General features: G+C 47.2%; 1 protein-coding gene across 2 annotated transcripts in view; it reads left to right on the forward strand.

Moving 5' to 3' along the window:
* Positions 1-27053, forward strand: part of NUAK1 (NUAK family kinase 1) — a 70794-nt gene that overhangs the window by 14451 nt on the left and 29290 nt on the right. For both annotated transcript variants that reach the window (XM_046646296.1, XM_046646297.1), the window contains one exon: positions 17292-17412. In XM_046646296.1, the coding sequence (XP_046502252.1) occupies positions 17292-17412 (121 nt within the window). The remainder of the gene's footprint in view (positions 1-17291; positions 17413-27053) is intronic.

Raw genomic sequence — 27053 nt, forward strand, 5'->3', positions numbered from 1 at the left:
GCCTGGTGTTCTAATTTCCAGTTACATATCTTGTTCTGCCTCTAGAGCTGCGCTGTCTAATATGAATTCATGTGACTATTAAAATGAAAATTAATTACAATTAAAATGAAAACTTCAGTTCCTTGGTCACACTAGCCACATTTTAAGTGCCTCATAACCCTGTGTGGCTAGTGGCTACCATTGGACAGTGCCGAAAAGATCATTTCCACCGTCACAGAAAGCTCTGATGCACAGCGCTGCTCTGGATGCTGAGTTTAATGAGAGCAGTGACACGCCCCACCCCTTACCTCGCTTTGTTAGCTCCGTAGTAGCCCTTGTCACTGTCTGTAATTGTTTCTAAGCAACCTCATTCATCATCTTGTCTGTATCTCCATGGTCTAGACCAGTTCCTAGTATGTAGAAAGCCCCCAGTAAAGATTTTTTAGAATGAATGAATGAAGTTGTCTCATTCAGCGTTGTTTTGCGTGTGCCTGATACTTAGTGGGCCTTCAAAAAAATTGGACCAATAGTTATATCTAACCGTTGAATGGATTCATCTGATATTTGTTGAGCACATTCTGTGTGTCAGACATCATGCGAGGCTCTGGGGATACCGTGATGAGCAAACAGACTTGAATCTTCTAGTTAAGGAGCATGACCGACCCAATGGTTCTTCCATTTGTGGGCAAATGTGAAACTCCTGGGTGTGCCTGTTAAAATGCACCCTGCTTGGTATCCACCCCGGAAAGTCTGATCGCTCAGGGCTGGGGTGAGACTTAGGGAGACCCGAGAATCTTCAGCATTTTTACCAAGCAACGCAAGTGAATGTGATGGTTTTGGTCCATGCTCTGTGCTGTAAGAAACACAGCTCTGGGCAAGAGGAAGCTAGTTGCTATATTTATCTGGGGATACACCACCCTGCTTTCTTCAGTCCATACCTTCTCTTGTGATGACTGGAGGGCCGTAAGACCCCGAGTTCTTATACTGGGCCTGAAGCTTGAGAGCTCTTTGCCTGTTATCCTTTCGCGGAGTAATAATAATAGCAAACAATTACATAGCAGTAACTGTGCCAGGGGAGACTCTAAGCCTGTTAGATCACAGACCTAAATTCATCCTCGTGGTAATCCTAAGAGGTGCACACCATTATTATCCCCATTTTACAGTGGATAAACTGAGGCACAGAAAATGAAGTCACTTGCCCATGTTCACAGCACTTGTAAGTGGAATTCAAACCCTGAAGGGCTGTGATACTGCCGCTCGCAGTTGCTGGACTCTGAACAGCTGCCTCTTGAATGCCCAGTGGGCCTTTATGTTGTGTTCTGCCAGTTGCTCAGAACCAAAGGTCAGGCGTATTTGTGAAATGCTTGTTTGGGGGATTAACATGTGAGGCCATTATGAGCTCCGTTGATCTACAAATGCCCATCCCAGGCCCCAGGAAGTGTAATTCATTCCTTCGGCAGACATTCCCGTGGGCTACTATGCACCAGCCCTGTGCAGGGCTCTCAGGGGAAAAGGCCTTGTACTTGGCCTTGCTGGGGAGACAGAGGCATAGGCAGGGACTTCCCCCGAAGGCGTCACACCTGATAGAGGTTTTCTTCGGTCCGGGGAAAAGCAAAGCGAATCTTAAGAACTAGGTATTCCCTCATTTTACTGCTTGTAACTCAATTTTTTGCATAGTTTTGCTGTAGAATCTGCTTCTTTCACCCAGGAGGGGTTCTGTGTGTGTATTTTGTATGTGTGGTGGGGGGTCCAGTGTAAGGAAGGATGTCTCCCTGCCACCCTGTTTAAGCACTCAGCAAGGCAGGACACCCCTTAGAGTTGGGAGCTGCCCAGAACTCCTGACCCACTTGGGAGAAGCTGGAAAGGAGAGTGAAAAGGAGAGGAGCGAACATTGATAGACTATTTAGTGCAGGATTCACTCAATGAGGCGGTTACATGCGTCATCTCGTTTCACAGCAGTTCTCAACGGTTAAAGCAGTTGATGCTGAGAAAGGATAACTGATCTGCTCGAACGAGGTAGCACCTGGCTTCAAAACTCAGGTCCATCTGACCCCTTGGGGGCTCTTCATGCTGTACCACTGGTTCTCGGTCCTGGCTGAGCATTAGAATAAACTGGGGACCTTTAAAAAATTGTTTTTTATTGAGATGACGTTGGTTTATAATGTTATATAGATTTCGGGTGTACATCATCGCATTTTGACTTCTGTGTGGACTGTATCGTGTTGCCCACCAAAAGTCTAGTTTCCATCCATCACCGTACACATGTGCCCCTTTACCCCTTTTGCCCTTCCCCCTGCCCCCATCCCTTTTGGTAGCCACCAGTCTGTTCTCCGTATCTCTGTGGTTTTTATCGTCTACATGTGAGTGAAAGCATACCGTATTTGTCTTTCCCCTTCTGACTTATTTCGCTTTGCGTAATACCCTCAAGGTGGGGACCTTTAAAAAGCTCTCTGGGGATGGAACCCAGGCATCCGTATTTTTAAACAGACCCCTGGGTCACTGTACAGCGCTGCTGGAGTTGAGAGCCACAAGCTGGAGCATGCTGACTGTGGAGGTCCAGGGATCTGCCCTCCTGAAGGTATTCCCGTCAGTGCCCAGTCCAACTGGGAGCTTGCTCACAGGAAGTCGCCTCCCCTGTCCTTGCCCCCGGTATGCCTTCTCCAGGGAGGCCTGGTGTATCCCAGGCTGTCCCGCTGGACCTGCGCCGGGACCTTTGGCTCTGTTGCATCAGAAGCTGCCCGTAAATCGGCAGCCGGCTTTGTTTTCTTTCTAGGCCCCAGTTGTAGCGACCTTTGTGTGTCTGTTTATTTCAGAGAAATAATTCCATCCTGCAAAATCGATCCCCTGGGGGCTGCAGAAGTACATTTGGAGGGACTTCTTTTAGTGGAAACGTCCTCTTAAAAGAGGCTACAGCTGCTCCCTTTGTCCTAACCCTTGTCTCACTTTGCCCTCTGACATCGTCCTCTCAACCTCGTATTTTGAAGTTCTCACTGTAGTGTTCCTACTTACGCATATCTCTGCATAAGGCCTATTTGTTAATAATAATGATGATGATGATGAAAGCAGTTTTGGAGCATATACTGTATGTTGGGCACACTATGGGGCATTTCTATGTTATCTCCTTGCATTTTGCCTTTTCCTGACAGTGATGAGAGTAAACACAAGTCTGAAATCTTGGACTTTTTATCCTTAGAATGAAGGAAGTTATAGTCGTGCCATTTGCTGGCCTTGTTGGAGGGTGAGGTGTCCCATGGACTGTAGAGGCCGCCATATTGGGGCAGCTGGCGTGGCTGGGATGGCAGTGGGTAGTTGGCTAATTGAACAGAAGGGTGTGGGAAAAAACAGAGACTAGCCCCACTGCCCCTAGTGTCCAACTTGCCACAAGCCTCAGTCAAGGATCTGGAGACTCCTGGTTAATTTGATTTGTTGGTTTAGTGGAAATACTAATACGCTATAATAGAGAGCTCTAAATAGATTTTTCCAGGTAATTGGAACACACTCACTTAACAGCCAGTCTTTTAAAAAATTGTAACCATTGATTATGGAAATCTTTCTCAAGTGGATGCACCCTTTCTTGCCTTCTTAAAACAAAGTACCTTGAAGGTAGTTAAGCCCTTTCTTGGTGTCTTTGGGAACTTCCCCTCTAGGGTCCTCAGTACTGTGTTTTGGACTTCTCATGTCTGCTATTTATGGTTTGTCTATCTTCTCCCTCATCAACTTTCATTCCTTTCTGTGACCTTCTTAAAAGATAAAATTCTTCTTTATCCTTTAGTAAAATAATGCGTGCTCAATACTGCAAACTCACAAGACAGAAAAGCTAAAGAAGAAAGGTAAAATTCATGGTCCTGGCTTGATTCTGTCAGTGAGGCTGTCTCTAGTGGCTTTCTAGTTCCATTTTTCCAGTTCTCCACAGATTGGCTGTGACCAAGCTTGTTAGAATAGTTGGTAGGGAAGCTATGGGTGACCATCTGCGGGGTCCCGGTGCATGGATTCTATGACGTTTCTTGGGGTGGCTTTTCTAAGGGTTTATTTCTTTTATTCATAGAGTCTTCACAGCTGAATGGGCCCTGACACTAAGTCTAGTGAAGTTCCATTTTATCATGTAACAGGATGGGCCACTGGGGGAGTAGGGCTGGCCAGGGTCACCCAGTTAGTATGTGGCCAAGCTGGGTTTCTTGACTCAAGGTCCAGTGCATTTCCCATCTTGCCACCACTTACCTGTCTCCTAGATTGTGCATTAAGGGCTAAGTGGCTTTGGAATAAAGGAGCTATTGCTCTATTTGGATAGCTAAAACCAGGAAAAACCCACCTTTACCTCAATCCTCTAGGTTGCTCAGGTGACAGATTTTTAAACGTCTTTTCTGAGGCAGCCAGAAGTGGAATGGAGTCTTTTCTTCAGCATGCCAGACCTCATCTCTGAACATCAGTCTTCGATTAATACCAAGATGGACTCAGAAACACACTTGAAAGCAACTTGCGTTATTATCCCTACATAGCTTACATTTTATGACCTGCTTAAAGATGCAGGGAGCATAAAGCTTGGGGAGGACGGTCTTATTTACTTGTTCGTCTTTTCTACAGATGGGATGTTTGCATCAGAGCCGGGCTGGCTTCAGATGTCTGCTCCAGGATATTTTAGCTGAACTGTATGAGTCCATTAAACAAATGTAAGAGTTTTGGGGAAAGAAGGGCTGTGTCTCAAACCAAATGTTTTCCATGGAGAACATCTGGGGAATATTGGTATTTGTGTGAACAGTACATCAGAAAGCAGCTTGGCGGGGTTCAGCTGGGATGTTTCTGGCCTGTGGTCGCTAGATTTGACAATTTTGTTGTAAGGGAAGAGTTCTTATGAAGTGTTGCCATAGAGGCAATGCTCGATCCAGGAAGGGGTGTCCTTGTTTGGCCGCACACTCAGACTGTTCTGATTCGCTCCCTGGCCAGATCATCTATGACATATGGACAGTCCAATATCTGAGCTAGTTTTCTCCAAGGCTTGAACTTCAGAGAAAGGAAGCATCACAGTGCTTCAGGGTGTTTCTTCTTTACCCTGTGGTTCCATAGATTTGAGGAAATGTGGAAACAGGTGTGCCCCAGTGGAAGCAGCGTTGGCCGTAGACTTCAAGTACCTGGGTTGAAACTTGGGTCTTGCCTTTATGACCTGTGGGGACTTAGGGAATTCCTTTTCTCAGTTTCAGTTTCCTTCTCCTACACAATAAGTAGCCTGTCTCATGGGGTGGTGGGGAGAGTGAAGTAAAGTGGGATGGCATTGTATCCCAAGGAGGGGGTCATTCCCACATCATGGTATTGCATCCATGGGTTTGGGTCTTCTCCACAAGTACAGATGTGGTTTGGACCAGAGTGGAATCTGGGATGTCATCTGGGTAGGTTGTCTGACTTCAGCAACTTCAGCAAGTCGGGTTTAGGACTTAAACATATGAATGATAAGTAGATGCTGGGCCAGGTTGTGGTTAGTTGGTGGATGGGTAAGAAAGGAATTCTTATCAAAATTAAGACATGATATTCATCATGTTTGGTTCAGTTCAACTCAACAAATGTTTATTGGATGTCTACTATGATGTCAGGAGACACAGGGGTAGCAAGGCATCTTAGTTAGACTTCCTGTCCTACAGTCTGCTTGCTGTGCCTGGTCATTCAGTGACCATGACTGACTCTCCCTCGTGTTAGGTTATATATTGCCTGTGCTTTAGTAGCATGGACCATGCTGGTGTATTAGTCTGCTCGGGCTGCTGTAACAGAATACCACAGACTGAGTGTCCTAAACAACAGAAATTGATTTTCTTACAGTTCTGGAGGCTGGAAGTCCAAGATCAAGGTGCCAGCAGGGTTGGTTTCTTGTGGTAGCTCTCTTCCTGGCTTGCAGACAGCCACGTACTTGCTGTGTCTTCATCTGGCTTTTCCTCAGTGTGTTTACACTCCTGGTATCTCTTCCTTTTCTTATAAGGACACCAGTCCTATTGGATCAGGTCTCCACCCTAATGACCTCATTTAACCTTACTTGCCTCCTTAAAGACCCTATCTCCAAGTACAGTCATTGGGGGTTGGGACTTTGGGACTTCAACATATGAAGTTTGGGGGGACACAATTCAGTCTGTAACACTGATAACTATTTTATAGGTGTGAACATTGTTTGGCAGAGAATATGGCTAGACTTCCTGCACCTTCTGGCAAGATAGTTTGAAATGACCCTTACCGAACCCCCAGTCAGCCAGAAAAAAGGGCAAAACTCCGCAATAATTTAATATGGCTTTATTGTGGTGTGGGAGGAAATTATTGTAAAAATTACATCTGGATGGGTCCTGAGGACGGCATTTGGACAGTAGCAGCAGAGTAAAGGAGCCAGTGGGTGATTTTATGGAGGAGGTGACTGAGTGTAAGGCGCGCAATATGAGTGAGCAAAAGGGACAAGGGAGATTCTGTCCTGGCTCTTTTTGTGGATGGAAAAATGGATACTCTGGGCAAAATGAGACTCAATTCTGATCTTATTTAGGAGCATGAGTGAGACCCAGGGGTGAAAAGGGGGTGCTGTGAATGGAAAGACTTCTCAGGAGCCCCACCTCAGCACACATCCATCAGTTGGCCTGTGACCTCACACAAGAACACTTTGCTGGGAAAGGTCTTAGAGTCTTAGAAAGAGCATCTCCTTGGCCAAACTCTAGGGCTATGTGTCTACTCATTGGCGTTGGGGGGAGGGTGAAGTACCTTGACTGACGGTCTCTTTGTGCCAAAGCCTGCTCACCTTCTGGTCCTGTCTCAAGTCCCACCTGCTCCCTGGAGCCCTCCCTTGACTTCTCTAGCCCGCAGCATAGCTGGGTGCTTACCTGCTTGGTAACCTTGTTCTCTCTTCCCACATATTCATCGACATCTCCAGGGAGAAGTTAGGGGTCTTGGTTGCAAGTGACAGAAATGGACCCTGTGATTCATTTAAGGAGTAAATGAGTTTATAAGGTTAGGATGTATATCCCACAGGACCGGCTTGGGAAAGGACAACTAAGGAAGCCCTGAAGAACTAAGTAGGAGGAACTACTAACAGATGACTCTTCAGAGACTGTTGTTGGGGTGAAAGTTGTTGAGATGAATGCCCCAGCCATTTTCAGAGCACTCAAAATTCCATTCTGGGGAGAGAGCATCTCCTTGGCCAAACTTCTGGGTGATGTGTCTATTCATTGGGATGGGGAGGGTGAGGTACGTTGACTGACAGTCTCTTTGAAACTGCATCCAATGGGGTTGTGGTCCCCGGAGCAAAGTCAGAGTGTTCTTACTAGTAGAAGGGTGAATGGATGCAGGGCAGAGAAGAGCCCCCGGGTCCACCGCCCTCTCCACTTGGTTAGTAAGACTTGAAGGGCAGGTCTGGGTGACGTTTCACAGGACCTGGATCGATGCCTTATCCAGAACAGATTTCCCAAAATTGCTTGCTGGAGAATTGACTCATCATTGCATCATTTTAGGGACACCCCCCCCCCCCCCCACACCCTCCTGTCCAATTTTGCCTTTTTACCCAACTGCATTGGCTGGCCCCACAGAAAGAAGCAAGGAGCACCAGCGGATGTGCTTCTGAAGATGGAAGTGGCTTCAATAATAGCTTAAAAAAAGACTTAGGATGGGGACAAGGCCGTGTGGCTTTGGTGGGTCCTCCATCTCCAGAGACTCCAATTCAGGTCATATTTATCAGACACCTGCTATGTGCCGAAGACTGTGCTACTGGCTTTGTCGGTGTGGCACAGAGCTTAGCAGTGTGGTCTTTGGGTTTAGCGAGACTCAGGTGTCCTATTTATTCCTTGTGTGCCCTAGGGCAAGTTACGTAACCTCCCTCAGACTCACTTTATATTCATGGAGAAAGCAGAAGTAAGAATGTTTTTGCAAGAATTTAATGAGTGAGAACTTGAGAGGTTAAATAGGATAGTGCCCAGTGCCTGGCACATAGTAGGGCTTTGTAATGGGTAATTATTATGATTACTATTAGCTATTGCTGTGAATCACCTCCCAGCCCTTCTGGAGTGGGCACTCTTATCTCCATTTGACAGATGAGCAAGTTTAGGCTCAGTGACTTGAGGACAATTAGGGGTTCACCACTTGAGAGATTAGCAAGTATAAGAAATCTCAGTGGCAGGTGGCCCCGGGTTAGGTTGGGTGGAATAATAAGATGTCCTATTATGGTTTTATAGTTTTATAAGGGTCCTTTTTAATCCTTGGGGTCTGTTTTGGCAACAGCTTTTTGGCATATATTATAGACCAGGCACCTGGTGGGCACTGGAAATGTAGTGATTAAAACAGAGCTGGTCTCCGTGCAAATGAAGCCTGTAAGTAATGGTGAGCGAGGTCATGAAAGGGGTCCTGGACGTGCGTTATGGGGGCTCCCTGCAGGGGAGGGATGCGAAGGAGTTGGTCAGCTGAAGAAGTTAGTTGCAGGTGATAGAGTTTGGAGGGATCCTGGCAGAGAAAATGACAATCAGAAACTTCCAGGGGCCCAAGCACACTCCTCCACCCGGGCTGCTCCTTGGGTCCCTGTAATGGCCACAGACCCCTGCCTCAGTCTCCCCAAGGGTAGGAACTGAGTGATGGGTGTTGGCTAAGGCTCACGGAGGCAACCTGCCTGCTGGGGTGGCAGTAAAAGCCCCCCTGGGACTGAGCATGCTCCTTGGGGTCAGGCTGTCACTGCTTGGGGCTGTGCATTTGTCGCCAGGGGCGCTGCTGTGACAAGCATCCCCAGAGGGTTTGTGGTGGTAATTAGCGGGCTGACAAGCATCCAGATGGATTTTGCAGTGGGGCTGTGGAGCAGGGAGCAGCCTGTTAACTCTGTGGGTAATGGACAAGGAGAGCTGCCCTTGGAAGGAAAGAAGCTGCTACTTGTGAGATGATGAATGAGGCCTTCCGAGGCCACAGCGGGACAGACTGCAGCCTGGGCTCTTGTTCCTTCCCTGTCTGATATATCTTTGCACACTGATTGCTATAAATCAGATTTCCGGATAAGAGGGATTCTGTCAGGATGAAAATAACTTCTGGAGAATCATCCCTTTCACTTACCTATAAAATGGTTAAAATATAAAATCTAAAGCTGTGCCCATGTTTTTGCATGCTAAATTCTACTACCTTAAGAAATTAAAAGCTTTTTTTCCTTTGTTCTGCTCACCTGGATCCACTAAACTCTGTGGACCAATTTCCTTTCCTTTTGGAAAACTAATTTTGTTTCTTAGGTTTTTCTGTCTTTGTTCATTGTTTGCAAGGTCAGCGATTCAGTAGCAGCCTGGAGTTAATATTTAAAAGCAGTGTTTTCAGTGAATTAAGAAATAATGGGATCAAAACCTCCCAAGTAGACCTATTCATGTGTGATATCAAATCAGGCTTCAGAACCAAAGAAGGTTTGGACTGAATTGGACTGAAAACAGTGTCTCCAGCTTGTCTGTGTGAGGACAGCCCCCTGGCATTAGATGGAGGTGAAATAATGCTCCACGCTGTGACTCAGGCCATGATTTGCCTGCACACTTAGGAGTATCTGTCACTCCACATCTCGGTTTATGAATAATGCAACATTTCTGGGGACTTTGCTGCGCTGGGGCGTGCCTCCCATGTAAACGTGAAACCTTCTGGTGGCGGCTTCAGTCCCGTTGCCAGCTGTGGCTTGGAATTTGGTTAGGACTCCTTGCCTGGAGTATCGCTCCCAGACTGGAGTGGGACTCGGGACTCTTGTTGCAATTCCAGTGCTGTGTTAGCTTCGGAGATTTGGGCCTGTGCTTTAGCCTCCCTGGGCCTCAGTTTCCTCATATGTAAAATGAGGGGCTGGCATAGAACAGGCTGTGGTCCTCGCAGCTCTAGCATCTGCTGATGATAATGGTGCTCCTTCTGCCTTCCGCCATAGTGACTGTCTGCCTTCTCTGCCCTGCGTCAGAGACACGCTCTGATAGGACCCCCACCTCAGCCTTGTGGGGTTGGTGGTCTCGGCATCCTCATTTGCAGGTGAGGGAACCGAGGTCTGTGGGGTGCTTGCCTGAGTGCCTCTCTGTGCAGGGGGCGCCTGGGCCAAGTTGCAGGGACTGACGACGAGGCCAGGGTGCTGATGCTGAGTTTCTTAGCCGTTCTGGCAGGGGTGCTGCTGGTTTGGAGGTTGATAAATAAAAGTTGCACAACCCTGAGCTTATCCAAGCCGTGTTATAAACAGTGTGAGCGTCATCAGATGCTTCAGATGCTACTGGTTGAGGCTATCTGACTTCTAAGTAACCTCAGCCCTCTGGTCCAGCCCTTTCCCTGCTCCCCAGGACACTTGTGACCTGGAAGAAAAGCAGTGTGGAATTCTGAGCGGTGTAGCATTTAGCTTTCGGAAATGTGAAAGTTCAAAAATAAACAGCTGCTTGGCCACACGAACCCCAGTTAAACACCCTTGAAATTTCAGTGTTTCAGTGACTCTAGTGTAGCATTACTTGTGCTCCCAGAGGCCTTTTCATGTAGGGAGCTTTGGGGTCATTTATTCAAGCAGAGCCTGGAGAGACTTCCAGAGGATTCTGGTGAGGGAAGGCTCCTCACAGCCTCAGCCAGACCCTCTCTCACAGAGCAGGTGGGACATGAGGCTCCAGGACTCACTTCCTCTCTCCTCCCTTAGACACAGTCACTTTTACCAGCTGTGGGAGCCCCAGGTTGTCTGCAGAGCATGAAGCGACCCATTGGCAGCCAGCTTCCCTGGCTTTATAGCATCACAGGCCTGCCTCCACCTGGGATGAGCGACATGTCCGCTGGGAGCAGACTTTCCGTTAGCCAGGGGTAAATTAATTTGGGTCACTCAGTCCCCTCAAGGAAGCAGCTTATTTTAAATTCCCCTCTCTATAGATGGGCAGTTCATTAATTTTCATTAATCATCTAATGTTTAATATGACTGTAATATTTAAGTTACTAAATAAGTGGCGTCATGGCCATATTGACTCTGGTTTAAGATGGCAGTTCTCAATCTTCAGAGTGTGTCAGAAGCCCCTGGGAAGCTTGTAAGAAATGCTGATACTGGGGCCAGCCCGGTGGCATAGCCGTTAAGTTCACACGCTCTGCTTTGGTGGCCTGGGGTTTGCAGGTTTGGATCCTGGGCACGGACCTACACTGCTCATCAGCCCACGCTGTGGAGGCATCCCACATACAAAATAGAGGAAGATTGGCACAGGTGTTAGCTCAGCGACAATCTTCCTCAGGCAAAAAGAGGAAGATTGGCAACAGATGTTTACCTCAGGGCCAATCTTCCTCACCAAAAAAAACACAAAAAAATAAAAGAACTGCTGATGCCAGCCTGCCCCCACCCTCAAATTCAGTAGATTTGGGGTGGGCCCCAGAATCTGCATTTTGACCCTCAGTTTCCCCTTTCCTCCCCAACCAGGGGATCTGATGTGGGTGGTGTGCTGACCACCCTTTGGCAAATTGCTCTCTCTGAGGATCTAATTCTGCCCTCCGGGCTGGTTTGGTGCTTGCTTTTTGCATTGCCACCAGCGTTAACTTTCTATTGGCCTTCTTTTCGCTGCTTTTTTGGTTCTGGGCTGGTCGGCCATGGCCACTATCTCGTGTTTACAAACCCAGCGCCACACAGGGAGTGAAACTCTGCCCGTGATTTCTTAGTCATTAATTCCACTTGCCTCGCAGCATCCCCACGTGCAATTATGGCTTTCTTCGCTCAGTCCTTGAAGAGGCGGGTGGTGAACAAGGAATGACTATACATGTAGATAGAAACGTCCCAGGCCCCTCGGAGGTCCTCCTAAAGCAGGCCCTGGCCCCGTCAAATAAAAGTCTGATTTGCTGTTTAAATTCTAGAAATAGAACACGTTTTTCATGGCAGGAGAAAAAAATCAGTCCCATGTGAGGAAACATCTCTTATGGGGAGTTTTGGGAAATAAAAGATTGAGAACTGAGTTATGGAGGATTATATTTTCAGAACCTTTTACAAGATTAAAGGGCTGGTGGTGGCGAATGGTGGCATGCCATTCTTTGAAGAAAAAGCCCTTTCTTACACATGCTGCGCTTCCTGGCATGAGGGCGCCTCTCCTTAGAACCTGTTGATACAGTGCTTGGCTTCCAACCTGCTTCTGTCTGAAAAAGCATCCATGTACTGACATGAATCAACAGGCCAGAGAGGAAGAGGCCCACAGGCCCCGCGGCGGAGCTGGCTTGGGTCCCTGCGGGCCCGGTTGCATCACGGCAACTTGTTAGCGTGTTGTCCTGAGTTGGCCAGGCTGCTCACAAAGAGCAGGTGGTCATTTAATTCATTAGGGGCTTTAGCTGCAGGATGGCCTCCTGTGTGGCATCCCCGTGGTGCCTGGGCACAGCCTCTCCGAGCAAAAGCCATTTGGTGATCTTGGGGAGCTGTGTCCCAGGTGGAGCTGTGCCTCGCCCTGAACTCTGACCGTCAACCAGACAAGAGCAGGAACCCCGATGCTGGCTTCCAACTTGACTTGGCTGCCCGTCCCCACTGGCCTCTGGGCCCCTTGGTAAGGAAAGATCCCCAGTTGCCTCTGACTCAGTGCCCCGCAGCTCCTGTGGAACGTGGCCGGGGTGAGATCACACCTTGTGAATGGCAAGGAAGCTGCCAGCTCCTGTTGCCGGGATTAGAAGGCAAACTTGTTCTCACTAAGTGATGCTAATGCTGTGTTTATGGCTGTGTTTCTTCCCTGCTGCTCAGCCCCCGAGTCCTGCCTCCCCGGACTTCACATGTGACCATGGAAAACTTCATCTTTTTAGAAGGGCCCCGTCCCACTGGGCTCCGGAGGCCCTTCGGGATCCTTTGAGCATCCTCCCATTACCCAGCCTAGATCACCGAGTGCTCAGCATTCACAGTGGCCCCTGGGGCAAGCGACGCCCCAGGCTGCAGAGCAGGTGGTTTTTGGTGATTAGTCAAAAAAGGAAAAGTTACCACTGTAGAAGAGGAGGCTGGGCCTGTTACATTTAATAAGAGATGGGAATTGGCTGGGCTGAGTTTGTCTCTTGAACAGGCAGGCACCCCGGGGCAGAATTCGCAGGACTGTGGCCAGACCTCCTGCTGCATACAGTGTAGATATTAAGCTATAGGGTGGCCTTATTTAAAAGCAGACCATTTTATAAGGTGCACGGTGCCGTCTAGACTTGGGAGCATTTATGGAAGTGGCTCAAACACCTGAGTTCTCTGCTCCTGGCGTTTCGAAGGCGGGCTGAAACCTCTGGCTCGTGCAGGAACAAATTGGATTTTTTTTTTTCTGGAAGGTGTATGATTTCAGACATTTGGTAATCTCTTCCTGCTGGGCTCTCTCCTTACCACAGTCTTTCTTTGTAGATGTGGGTGAGGATTGAGGAAAACTGGAAAGGAGATTTGTCCACCTTGCCAGCCATCTTTATGTGTTTCTCTGGTAGCCCTCGGCCACGAGGGTAATTATGTCATTATTGTGTCATTTTTGCTTACTGCCCTTCTCCCCCTGTTCCCCCTGCCTTGAGGGCTGGGGCCCAATCGTGCTGGATCCCTCTTATGTGGTCTCAGCATCGCGGTTGGTACCTGCTAGGCACTCAAAAGGAATAAATGAATGAACAGTCAAAGTCCAGAAAGGCTGAAGTGGGTATCTTGAGTCAGATTTTTGTCTTCTAAGGAGGAACGCTTTTTTCCCCTGTTCACCTGGATGGGCAACCGCAAGAAGGAGATGGGGAGATGGTCCTGGGTTCAAGTTGTTCATCCTTCTGTCTGATCTCAGACTCAGGTGCCGTGATGATCCTGGGGGGTGGCCCCAGCTGCTCTGGGCTTGCTGACATTTCAGATGAAGGCACAATTTAAAGACCCAGGGAAAAGGTTCTTTTGACCTTTGTGTGCTTTGGGAACAAACGTGGTCTCCATTCCCAAGGCCTTCAGTCTCTGCCTCATGAGGAACCAGGAGGAATTCAAGTTTGCTCTGAGGATGAAGGGAAGGAAGGAAGGCCCTGTTGATGGAGCACCGTCTCCAGGTTAAACATGGCTGACACTTCCTGAGCATTTACCTGGTGCCAGGCACATTCTACGTACCTCACAGAGACCTGTGAGGCAGGTACTATTAGTTTCCCTACTTGAAGGATGAGGAAACTAGAGCACAGAGAGGTTATACAACCTGCCCAAGGTCACACAGCTAGTGAGTGGTTTTAGTAGGACTCAAAGCCATGTCCCTAGCCATTATGCGGTACTGCTTCACTGTGCACTGGCTCAGTTTGTCCTTCAACTTCATGAAGCAGGCACTATATTACATTACTGGAGACACATTTATAGATCTCTTTCTCCTGCTTTTTAAACAACTCTTTACAAATGTGACAACCATTCTTAGCTCTCTGGGTCCTACAGAAACAGGCCTCGAGCTGCATTTGGCCTGCAGGCTGAATATGCAGCCAACAAAGAAGCAAGATGATTTCAGATGGTGCAAAATGCCCTGAAGAAGATAAAATGGGAAAGGTATAGAGAGAAGGAGGTGGCCAGGCTAGGGCTGGGGGTGGGGTGGGGGTGGAGGGGGGCTGCTTACCAACTAGAGGGCTGGGGGGGCATCCCTAAGGGGATGGCATGAAGCTGAAGCTTGAGTGATGAGAGACCTGCCATGTGTGAGACACTTAGCACAGTGTCTGGACTCTGTATTAAGTGCTCCAAGAATGCCTGTTATTATTACTGTCGTTGCTGTTGTTTTCATGGATGGCGTTAACTGACTCCTCGACCTTGGGTGAGTCATCTCACTGCCCTTGGGAGTTGAACTGAGTGTCTTTCCTCCCGCCTTGGCAGTTGCACAGTTGTGAGTGATTTCTAGCGTTTCTCTCCCCCTGACTTCCCAACCCACCCTGTGAAACGGGGTGGGGGGGCAGAAGGAGCCCTCTTACATTTTCAATAGAAGATTCATTGTCGGAGTAGCGAAGCTTTTGTGGCGAGACAACCACCATTGTCATTAACATTTAGGGAGCCCTTTTAGTTTCCTCAGCTCTGAGCGGGGCTGCATTAGAATGTGGGTCCATTTCTTTTCATCCTGGGCGGGAAGCATCGCCCTGGCAAGTACACCGTGGGACCGGCGGCCCCTCGCTCCACCGTTGGGGGGAAATAACAAGTGGGCTTATTTTCTTACCCCCTAGAACGTCGCTACCCTCCCCTGACCCTGGATGGTGAAAGAATTTATTTCTATTGTAATTTGACAATAGGGCCTCCTCGAGGCCAAGTTCAGCCTGCTGCATAATCAAAGGGGGTGGTTTCTCCCCTTGGCCCATCTTTAGTTCATGGAGGAATCTAGGAGTTGGTCCAACAGCCACCCACATCCTCCACGGCCTGTGTGTGTTCACTGTCTGCTTCCTCCGAGAACAAGCTCCCAGGATTGCAGGCTCTACTCAGATAAAATAAAGCTTTCCAGTCGTATCTTTACGTTTGACGTAAGCCGAGGGAGGCATTCCTTGTTACATACTGCATGGGGCTGTCGTGAGGGCCTGGGGTCGCTCTGAGCCTGGCACTGTGGTCAGAAGGGGCCTTGAAGCTGGAAGCTCATTCATCTTGTGCAGCCTCCTTTTATCCAGCCACGTGGTTTCTCCACAGTCTAAGGGAGGGTGGTGCCTGCCCCTGGGCTTACAGCAGGGCGTCCTGTGTTTCCCGTCCGTGTTCTCCTTTCCTCCATTGCCCATGTAGGTAGGATGCCAGAGAAATCCTAAATCACCTTCCTATCGTGCCTGTCTTGGTGGTGGTGTTTGACCAGAGTGGTCCCTCCTTTTTTGCTCCAATTCCACTATCACTTGTCTGGTCTGACCTCTCATCACTTAATAGCATCAGACCCTCCCCTCTCTCGTGCTTCCTCCTTTCCTTCTCTCCTTCCCTTTCTATCCACCTACCACCTGTCTGCCTGCCCACCCCTAGTGTTTTCTCAGGCCTGCCACGTGCCCCGCACGGTGTTAAGCACTAGAGATAAAGCAGCGAATAAGATCTGCACTCAGGTAGAGTCAAGTAATGACAGAAAGACTGATTTAACTACAACTGGGGAAGGTTCTGCAAAGGAGAAATACAGAGAGCTGCTAGTCAACTTACCCTGTTTTTGGGAGATCAGCAAATAGCAAAAACAATAATAATAATTGCTTCCCAGTGCTTGTTGAGTCATCGATGGACTGATTGTATTTTAGAAATGTTTCCGCGTATAGTCTTGGTGGGGACCTGGTGTAAGTCGGAAGTTGCCAGTATTCACAGGTGTGGATGCCTTCGTGCTGAGGCTGACCATGGTTCACCCTGTGATAGTCAAGGTGTGTCCTTTGGGTCCCTGAAAACAAGCACATTCTTTTCTCCAGAGCACTTCATGCCTTTGTAATCCAGAGGGATGGCTTAACTGCCTTTCATCTAGGAAAGGGTGGCACAGGTAGAGTTGAGGTCACAGCGGGACTAGTTTGATGGGGACTAAGCAGGCTTTCCGAGCTGGCAGCAAATTGGTTGGCGTGCTTCCTTATTACCCATGGATACCTCCCCCGACCAAAGTCATTTTTGTCCCCCTTACAGCCAAGGCAGATTGAATTACCCAGCAACTTGTTTATGAGCAAGGATGAATCCATTGGTAAACGTATTTTTCCTTATTAGATGTCCATAGTCATCTAATGCCTTTTTATTTGTGTTTCCTTTGAGTAATTGCTCTGCGCGTTGGTCCTGGCAATTCTCTCCAGTTTGGATTTGCAAGCGACATTGGCACGGAGCTTTTGGAATCCACTGGGGCTGGGCAGGGAGTCTAGCTGTCACTCTCTTTGTTTGATCTCGATTTCTCTCTGGCAGAGCCTTTTTGTCACATCACGTGCTATCGAAGGTGCCTTGGGGAAGAGGAAGGATGTAGGGAGGATTTTGGCTTCCGAGCAATTGCATAAACACAGCAGAGACTGGAGTCTTAAAACCCAAGGTTTGAGGCAGAACTGGCCTTGAGATGGGCCAGCCAGAAATGCTTTTTCTAGCCATCGCCGAGGCAGCAGCGTGGTGGAGCTGAGCCATCCTAATTTCACCTATCCATGTTTAATCATCGATACCCTGTAAACCAAGCTCTCCTTTTTTTCCTTTTTTCAAAGGATCGGTATTCCTAGAGTAGATGAATCTGGCCACGTGAAGCAGCCTCCGCTTTATGAAAAAAACCCACCATCCCAAACCCCAGGCTGTTAAAACCTGATGTTTTCTGTTGCCGGGAGCAGAGGGTTTTTGGTATAAATGAAAGATGCGGCAGGGGGTATTTCAAAGCTTTGTTTTGGTTATTGCCGGTTCTGCCAACGAGTAACATCTGTATTTATTTTCCACACTCTCCCGATGGCTGATTTGCATCTGTTTAGTTCTCTGAGTAACATTTCATTTCCTGACTTTATAGGTCGCTATAAAATCCATTCGTAAGGACAAAATTAAGGATGAACAAGACATGGTTCACATCAGACGAGAGATTGAGATCATGTCATCCCTCAACCATCCTCATATCATCAGTATTTATGAAGGTCAGTGATTTTTTTTTTCACCTCCGTATCAGTTACCATTTCTCATACCATGGGGCCTGCCAAGATTTTTAGGTAATTGCCCTTCTGGACAGGAGCCAAGTATTTTTCCTCATGATGCAAAAATAGCCGGGTGTTATCTCTTATTTGGTTACCTTGAATGCAACCAGACACACGTAGCGCAGCTCACTTTGGTCATAAAATAGCTCTGGCGGGTGCCTTCCTCCGTCTTTCCAGTTCCTTGGTGGTTGCTAAGCAACCTGCCTTGCTGACAGCCAGTATGTGAGACAGCTATGGTTTCTGAAAATGGCACTTTGCTGGGTGACCAAGTAACGGGGGATCCATTATAAATGTCATTCCCCAAAGCTGATGCTCTGGTGGTGGTGTCATGAGTTACTGGAAGTTAGGCTCTTTGAGTTAGAAATTAACTTTGAGCAGGTCCAGGAAATACCGAGAAAGAAGAGGGATCTGTAGATGTGGCAGATGCTTCTTAAGTGGAGTCCAAGCTGTATTCATTTTAGTAGAAAGGCGGGATGGGGAAAAGCTTATAAAAACGTTCCTGCTTTAACTCTTGGGTCCTTCGTAGGAAGAAATGGAGAGGATAAACTTCCCAGTCTACCGTTTAAAAAACAAATCCTTCAAAATTATGCAAACTATATGTGTTTATTGCAGAAATGATTGAAATACAAATGTTAAAATTAAGACAGTAATTTCTGTTCTAACTCCCAGTTTGATAAATAGCTCTCTAGCTATATTTATATTTTCATCTACTTCTCTATATCTGCATGTGGTTTTTATCCAAAGTTAGATCATACTGTTTGTAGTATTTTTTCGTTTGATTTTTTTCATTTTTTATATCATGCATCTCTTCCTATGTCAATAAATATTCCCCTGTAAGGACATTTAAAAAGGCTTTGTAGTATTCCTTTTATGGACATACCATAATTTATTGAATCTCATTCCTTTTGTCAAACATTTAAGTTATTTCAAATTTCTGGTTATTATAAACAGTGCTTTAGTGACCCTCCTTATACATCATTCTTACATTCATTTCTGATTATTTTCCTATGAAAAATTCCTAGTCTTGGAATTACTGAGTCAAACTGTTTCTCCAGAATATTTATTAATATATGGTTGAGTCAGAAAAATGAGCCTATTTTTAATTTCTGGTCTGATCATAAGTTATACAGTGAGGACTAAGACAAAACCAGATGGTAACCCTAAAATTTTTCTGATATTTAAAATTTTCCTTCTTCTGGTTTCCTGCTGTTTTTTGCCATTCTTTTTTCTGCGGTTTCTATTTTCATTCCTCATCTAGCAGTAAATGTTGGTAATATCTTTTATCTTGATTTTTCTAAAGCTCATTTTGGCCCCCTTGGGGATAGGATGGTTAAGGGAAAGTTTCATTCATTCAATCATTGATTCATTCCACAAACGTTTCTTGCAGTGATTCTCAAAGTGCAGTCCTTGGACCAGCAGCATCGGCATAAACTGAGATTGTTAGAAATGCAGATTCCCGGGTCTCACCTAGAACCTGCTGAATCAGCAGTTCTGTGTTTTAACAAGTTTGGGAACCTTTGGTCTACTTCTCCTTAAGCACTGTGTTAAATGTTCTTAGAAATTAAGGAGGCATATGCTGTGAATCTCATACTCAAGAGCCAATACAAGGCATGATAGAAAAAGTATTGTGTAGATATGTAAGCAACATATTCTGGGACCGTGGAGTCCCAGGGGTTAGAAGTTTTCATGGAGATGTGCGACATCCAGGCTGGGCTTTTGAAGGAGTTTTTTTGAGGAAGAATTGGCAAAAGTAGAATTCCAGGCTGATAAACTGAATATGCCTGGTGAATGAGGAAATTTCTAGAAGTTAGAAGTGAGTAGAGATACAAACTGTAGGATGAGAGTGAGTTTTATTAAATTCTGAGTGTTTTTGCTCCATGTGGTCTGGTTACCATGGAAACCTGAAGGCAGTTGTGAAAGGTGACGTGTATGGACCAGTGAGGGTCACATGCTCCGTGAGCACTGCCGTGTTTGGGATTCTTGGCCTAGAGCTGGACCCCTCTTTATCAGGAAGGCGGAGAGAGTGTTATCCCCGGGTGCAGCTCCCAGGTTCTTTATCTGGGAGACGGTCTGTGGGAACTGAAGTCTGGCATGGAGAAGCTTGAGTGCTTCACTAGCATCCTGCCATCTTTGGCCTTGGGAATCCTACAGGCCCAATGGGGAACAGCAATCTGTCCTCCTCCCAAGGGAAGGCCAGAAGATGAACCCTTATGGAAGAGCATTCTATTATCAAAGTCAAGCTGGCCTCAGTCCAGCCCCTGCTGGAGGCTTCAAGAAGAAGGGAAGCCCTTGCTTATAACTTTAAAGATGGGCACCAGCATGAATTAAAGTTCCTTGGGTGACTAGAAATAATTTCCATCAAGGCCGCAGGTGGGAGCTTGGACCTCAATCCATAAAACCCTCTGAACAGGTTTTAGGGCGTCAGGAAGGAGCCTGAGTTCTTCCATCAGACAGTCTTGGGTTTCAGTCCCAAATCCTCCACTGTGGCCTAGAAGTGAGACTTTGGGCAAGATGGTGGGCCTCTCAGTGCCTCAATAACCATACCTGTGAAATGGGGATAATGTTCTGCCTTTCTCAGAGGGTTTTCGATAGGATTAAATGAGATATGTGTTCTGGTATGGTAAACTCGAAAAAAGGTAATTATTGTGAAGATGGTATAATCATTATAAGTGGTTCTTAACCTGGGGTCCATTGACAAGTGTGTTTCATGGGTGAGGGTCTGTAAATCCTCTGGAATAGTCTATAGCTACGTTGTCCAATACAGAAACCACTAGCCACAGATGAATATTTAAATTAAAATTAGTAAAATAAAATAATTAAAAATTCAGTTCCTCAGTCACTACATTTCACGTGCTCAATAGCCAGATGTTAGGGTTAGTGGCTCCCATACTGGATAGTGTACATATAGTACTTTTTCATCGCTGCAGGATAGGACCCTGCTGGTGTATACTGTTTTATGTGTTAAGTGCATGGGTTATTTTTTTCTGGGGAGAGGGCGCATAGCACTCATCAGACTCTCAGAGGGCTGCCTACCCTCAAATGAGTTTAGAAAACCCCACTGCCATCAAGTATTTTGTGACCAGCAGAGTCCCATACAAATAAAAGGTATTGTTTTTATCCAGAAAACTCCCAGGGACTTAAATGTGGCTTTTTAAAAAATTTTAATTTCTTAGAGATCTCCAGTTTCTGTTCTGTTCTATTTCCCTTCTCCCACGCAAGTTCTGTTTCTCCCATATCCACTAAATAACTGTGGAGGAGGGCAGCTCCCCTCCCTTCCCGAGTGGTTAGGAACGAGATCGCCAAGGTGCTGTTCCAGCTCGTACACCCCTAACTGGGACCCCACAATCTCCAGGTCTTATGACTGTATCTGCTTCACCGCCCAGGACCCCAAGATGCAGCTCTGAGGGTGAAGTTAGACATCCTGGTGTCATCTGGAGAGCTCTGTAGAGTTTATACAGCGCTCCCACATCTGGTCTCGTTTGATCCCCACAGCAGACCTGTGAGGTGGGCGGTCCAGGTGTTCCCGTTTTGCAGACTCTGGCAGGCTGACCACTTGCTGGGTGTATTCGTCCTCTGGGCTGCCACAACTAAGTACCACAGTCTGGGTGGATTAAGCAACAGAAGTTTATTGTGTCACAATTCTGGAGGCTGGGAGTCCAAGACCAAGGTGTGAGCAGGGTTGCTTGCTTCTAAGGCCTCTTCCCTTGGCTTGTGGACGGCTGTCTCCTCCCTGAGTCTTCACACCATCTTCCTTTTTTGTATGTCTGTGTCCAGATTTCCCCTTTTTGTGAGGACACCAGTCCTACTGGATGGGGGCCCACCTGAATGACCTCATCGAACCTTAATTCCCTCTTTAAAGACCCTCTCTCCAAATAGTGTCACATTCTGAGTTCCTAGGGGTTAGGACTTCAACATAGGAATTTGGGGGGACCCAATTCAGCTCATAACACTGGGTATCACAGCTAGTTGGCAGCCCTGGCACATTTTTTAACTCTGCCAGGCCTCAGCCCTGTATTTCTGACCTTGTGTCTTGGTTTGCTGGCTCTGCAGCCCACCTCTCTGCCCCAGGCGTCCCCCTCAGCCTGCCCTTTTCCACCCTTTTCTACCCTGCGGTGTGGTAGGGGCAGTGTGGTGGCAGCGTTGGTGGTGCGACCCAAGTCTGTGAGTTAATACACTGGTGTCTCTGCCACCCACAGAGTGAAAGGGGAACCTTTTCTCTGAAAGCCGATTGGTTGTTTGATAGGCCAATGAAGAGTCTTAGCTGAGTGCGGCGATGCATTAATTTGCTTAGTGAAAATGTCGAGGCGTCTAAGTGGCTGTTGGGACATTGGCCAAGTGAATAGAAGCTATTAAAGAACTTTACAATCATTTCTTCCACAAGGACCTTTATGATTTAAAATACACACACACATACACACACACACACAAGCAGCAGCAGTAGCAGTAACAGTAATGGCAGCAACGTGACAAAGCAATGATGTACCCAACCCTGTATACTTAGGGACTTTGGACTTTCATGAGGGGGAGTCACCGTCTTGGTCTGTACTATCTGGTGATATTGAAATCCTAGTTCCAGAGAAAAAATAATTCCTTCATTAAAAAAAAAACTAATTAAATACTTACTCTGTGCCAGGCCCTATTCTAGGCACTAGGAATACAGGGTAAACATGACACACTCGTGTCTCATGGAGCCGACATTCAGTGAGCAGACCATGAACAGATAAGTGACTTGAGCTGAGACCTGAGTGAAGTGGGGAGTGAGCCCTTGGAAGACCTGGGCATGGCAGGCGCATTCCGGGCAAAAGGAACAGCATGTGTGAATGCTCAGAGGAGGGAAGGATCTTGTGTTGGTGGAAGTGATAGAGGGCCTGTGAGGCTGAGGGAGGGAGTGAGTAGGATGGTGACAGGAGAGAGGAGGTTGGAGAGGACCAGATCTTGAGCACACTGGCTAACGGAGAAAGTGCATTTTACACCAGGAATGAGGAGAAGCCATTGGTTTTGAGGAAGGAAGTAGTATTTTTTAATTTACACTTTAGAATAATACTAATAATAGCTAGGAGTTGTTGAGTGTTTACCCTGGGCCAGGATGCATGCATGTATTATCTCGTTTAATCCCAGTTTTGTGGGTATTTTAGAAAATATTTCTGCACACATCTCAGGAAGAATCTTGGGGCCCAAATCCAGTAAAGTCAGAGGTCAAGTGTTTTCTACACTGCAGTCCATCGAAATGTAAGTTACTTATATATTATTCGCAACACCCATAGGCTCATAAAGTCTGCGACTTCACTGAACTGATGCTGCCGTTCACCAACCACAAAAGTAATTCCTTTCAAACGTTTCTTTCTCTACCCGGAGCCCGGGGTCACCCTCCTATTGACCCATGCGTGCAGGTGATTAACCCTCAAGTTTGTCGACTCTATGTAGACGCAAAACGTAACTGGCTTCTAATTCTAAGTAAAATAAGAGGATAGAAAGACACCTTCCAGGGTGCGAAACTAAGGGTAACATCATCGAGAGAGAGAAAAGGAAGAAAGAAATCTCCCGCCGCATCTCGGGATGGACCTGTTTCCAGTCAAAGGCATTCCGTTCTCTCAGCAGGGGGGTAATTGACGATAGGGAAAGAACAGCTGAGGAGGAAGTGCCCGCCCGCCCGGAGCTTTCAGCTTGCTTACCTAGGATGGAAGAGATAAAAACAGTTTCTGCCTGAGGTTCTGATTTCAGTCCCCAAGTTCAAACATCAAAGGCGCCTTGTCTCACTCACATTTCCCCTTTGAAAGCCTAGGAGCCCCAATCAGCAAAACCTCGAGAATGAACATCTTGCCTTGCCGCTGGACCCTCAGGGAATCTTCGCACCCCATCTGGTGTCAGTCCTGTGTGAAAGCGAAAGGCGGGGTGTGGGCAGATCAGCCTGAGCCTTCACTTTCCTGCCCTTGTTTTTTGTTCCTGGAAATCTCTCTTCCTGGCCATGCAGGATTGCATCTCTTGATTGGCCCTTAGCGTTGTGCTATGCTAGAACCAGCCGACCCTCTCCTGCCCTCCCCTCTCTTGGGTGAGGGTGACCCTGGCTTTCTGGGACAATTAGGCAGCCTGCGTGGCATCTGTCAGCTGTGATCTCTCACCTTTGGAAGAGTTTCTCAAACTTCAAAAAACACAGCAGACAAACAGATGTCCTTTGGTCCATAAGCATGTGAGTCTCATGCACTGGCCCCATGAGCCTTAAACCTGCTGCCTGTGAGAAGACGTAAAAGAGACTATATTCTAGAAAATTCTCTGAATTCCTACGGATGAAGATTCTAGGCTGGTTAATTTTAAAACTGCAAATGAGAAGCAGGCTCCGAGGACTGGAGTTTGATTGCCCTTTGCTGAGAAACCTTTACATTTGTAAGGGAAACCTCCATCTGTAAAGATGCCTCCCTCTCTGTGCCAGGAAGAAGGGGGACGGCCTTATCTCTAGAAACTCTTAATGGGGAAGGCAAGAACTTAAGTTGGTTACTGTCTGACAACCTCATGTAACTGATTTAGGGTGGTGGCTTCTGGCCTTTACTTAATCCGATTTGATTCTTATCTAAAAGTTGTGGGACCACCCAATGGCCAGACCCCACCTGGACTAATACCAGTGTAACTTTTTCATGTGTTCTTTCCTTTGTCTTGTAAAGAGATGGCTCACATACCTATGCCTTAAGTTTAGCCTTACTCTCCACTCATGTTTGCAGCAGTAGTGGGGGCAGCAGCAGCGGCTCCTCCTGCCCCTGGGCCCTGTCCCCACGCAGCAGCCTGATTGCCCATGGGTCCTGTCCCCATGCTATTCCACACTGTTCTCCAAATAAAAGAGCACTACTGCCAGATCTTGAGAGTCAAAGAAATGTTTCTTTCGACTCCTCCACTCACCGACCCCGCATAACTACCATGGAGACACTCTGGATGAATTTACTGTCAGTTAAAAGCTCCTGCCGTCTTCCTAGAAGTTACGTTACAGTATGGTTTTTCAAGCTACTTATGCCTCCTGAGATTCTGTTACATCTTTGTGGAAGGGGATGTTGTTCTTACCTCCTGGTTAAAATCACTGTTCTGAAAATCCCACCAGAGATGTGGAGGAGAAACCAAGAGACAGGGTCTGTGGAAGGGCCCGGAGCCTGTGTGGCGCCCTGCAGGCTCAGAGGACAGGGCGCCCCACTGCCTGCCTTCTCCTCCCTGTCAACTTGTGGCGGGGACATGGGGCCAGTGCAAGATGTCCCCCAGAACCCAGCAGAGGTCCTGGAGTCAGAAGCTGTTACTGCCACTGGAAGATAACCCCTTGAGAATGGCAGGGCCCTGATAAACTACCTAGTAATACATTTGAGCAACAGTTTTCAGAGGGCGATCCAGGACCAGCAGCATCCACATCACCTGGGCCTCACCCCAGACCCACTGAATCAGAAACTCTGAGAGTCGGCCCAGGGTTCTGTGAGGCAACCAGCCCTCCTGGTGACTCTGATGCATTCTCAGTTTGAGGACCACTGTGTTAGAGAAAGCCCTGCTCGGTAGGTCAGAAACCGAAGTAGGGCTGCTTGGCCAGCATCAATTATTCAGAAATACCTACAGTGGAAGGAAGCACTTTACATTTTTCTTCCCAGGCTCGAGTGTCTTCATCCATGGTTTTCAGGCAGCAGGCAGGGAAGTCCTGATTTAGACTTTTTTGAAGGCAGGGGATGGCTGAATTCATCTAACAAGGTCTGTGGGTTATTAATACTACCCACTGCTGTCATTCATTCACTTATTTAGTCATTCATTCATTCATTTTACAAAAATTTTTTGAGCACTTATGTTCCAGGTACTGTTTTAGGAGGGTGAGTGTATTTTTATTGTCCAAACAGGCTTAGATTTGAATGAGCCAGTTGCTCTCCTAATTGCTACTGTGTGACCGTGGGCTAGTAACAACCTCTCTGAGGCTTAATTCCCTTATGGATAAAATGGAACCAATAGCTAGTGATGTTATAGATACGATCGGGGGCGGGGGGGGGATTAAATGAGATAATGAATAAAATTGCTAAGCCCAGTGCTGGGTACAGGAAACAATATTGATTGTCCCTGATGCGATGTTTAGGGATCTGAGAGGTCCTTTAGCTAGAGTCGAAACTTCTGTTGGGAGGTGGTAGAGGAGTAGGTTGAGGCCAGATTGCCCATTTCAGGGATTCTGAACGCCAGATGCACATCGGAATCTCATGGGGCGCTTTTATAAAATGCTGATGCCTGGGCCTCACCCCTAGGGATTCCAATTTAATTCGCCAGGCTGAGGAGTATGGACTTAATCCTGCAACCAGGAGGAAATGAGCCCTGCTCGAGAAACTTGTCTTGGTCTGATCATTTGTCATCAGTGAATTCCAGAGAAGAATGTGTGTCTGGCAACAGTCACCAGTGAGCCCCGACTGACACCTTTGGGCCTGGGTGTGCTTCCTTAGCCATTTGCTTGCTGCCCCCATCAGAGACTTAGAGCTCCATGAAACAGTTTGTTGAACTTGGCAAAGTGGTCTGTTATGCTTGTGTTTACTCTTTTGAACCCATGGCGAATTGCTGAGCATTTTAACGCACTCCCTTCGCTGCCAGACTCACAAGTTCCACATGGACGCTCTACAGACTGCATCCAGATTAAGGCCTCGCCCCCGTTAATGACACGACACCGGAGAGTTTTCTTCACTTTTAATCATGTGAACGAGCTCTTCAGCTGTGAATCTGTCCAGCCACGTTTCTAATGAGTTTCCTATTAAGTTAGCTGTTTGACCTTCAAGTGTATTACTTTCATTGTTTTCATTTGATTACACCCAAGTCATTTTTCTAGAGGCTGGAGATTAGAAATAAAACAGCGAAAAACTAATGCTGCTCCCTGGTTGTCCTGCCTCGCCCTCTTGGGTTTCCTGGAATTCAGTCTTTTCTAGTGCCTCAAATAATACCGCTTGTACTTGAAGCTAATTTTTAAAGAAAAAATAGAACCGTGTTGCCGTTTAATATAGGGTCTTTGGAAATTAACTGGGATGGCTCCGGTAATTTGCTCAGGCAGTCAATAGCATGCATTTACGAAGGCTCATAGAGTATAGACGAGGGCCTCCATCCCCCCACGATTTCTGACGGGGTTCATCTGGTAGGTATGGCTCTGAGATTGAGATCCGGGCTGTGGAACACCCCTGGGGACTGAAGAATGGACCCCACTTCCAAGAGCTAGGCTCGCCTCCATGTCAGGCTTTGCTACGAGTCCTTTGATGTCTTTGAGTGTTCGTTTACTAACCCTTCCATTCTCTCACCTCCCTCCCATCCCTCGAGGGCAGACGTGTAATCTCAGGTGCGAATTCTTATTCCGATACATATCCTTAATAATCCTGGGTTTGATCCAGGCGTGTCTTCATTTGTTCTCCTTTCTTAAACTAAGACTTGCTGCCTCATAGGAACAGGCTAACGTTTACACGTGTGCTTACTGCTGTGCGCTGTGATAATCTGCACAAAGAGGGTAGAGGGGTAGATAGTCTTCATTTTAAGATAAAGACACTGAGGCGCAGAAAGGTTAAGCAACTTGCCAAGGTCAGCTGGTAAGTGGCAGCATCTGGGTTGGAACT

Source organism: Equus quagga, chromosome 19 (genome assembly GCF_021613505.1).
Source record: "Equus quagga isolate Etosha38 chromosome 19, UCLA_HA_Equagga_1.0, whole genome shotgun sequence".
NCBI classification, from domain to species: domain Eukaryota; kingdom Metazoa; phylum Chordata; class Mammalia; order Perissodactyla; family Equidae; genus Equus; species Equus quagga.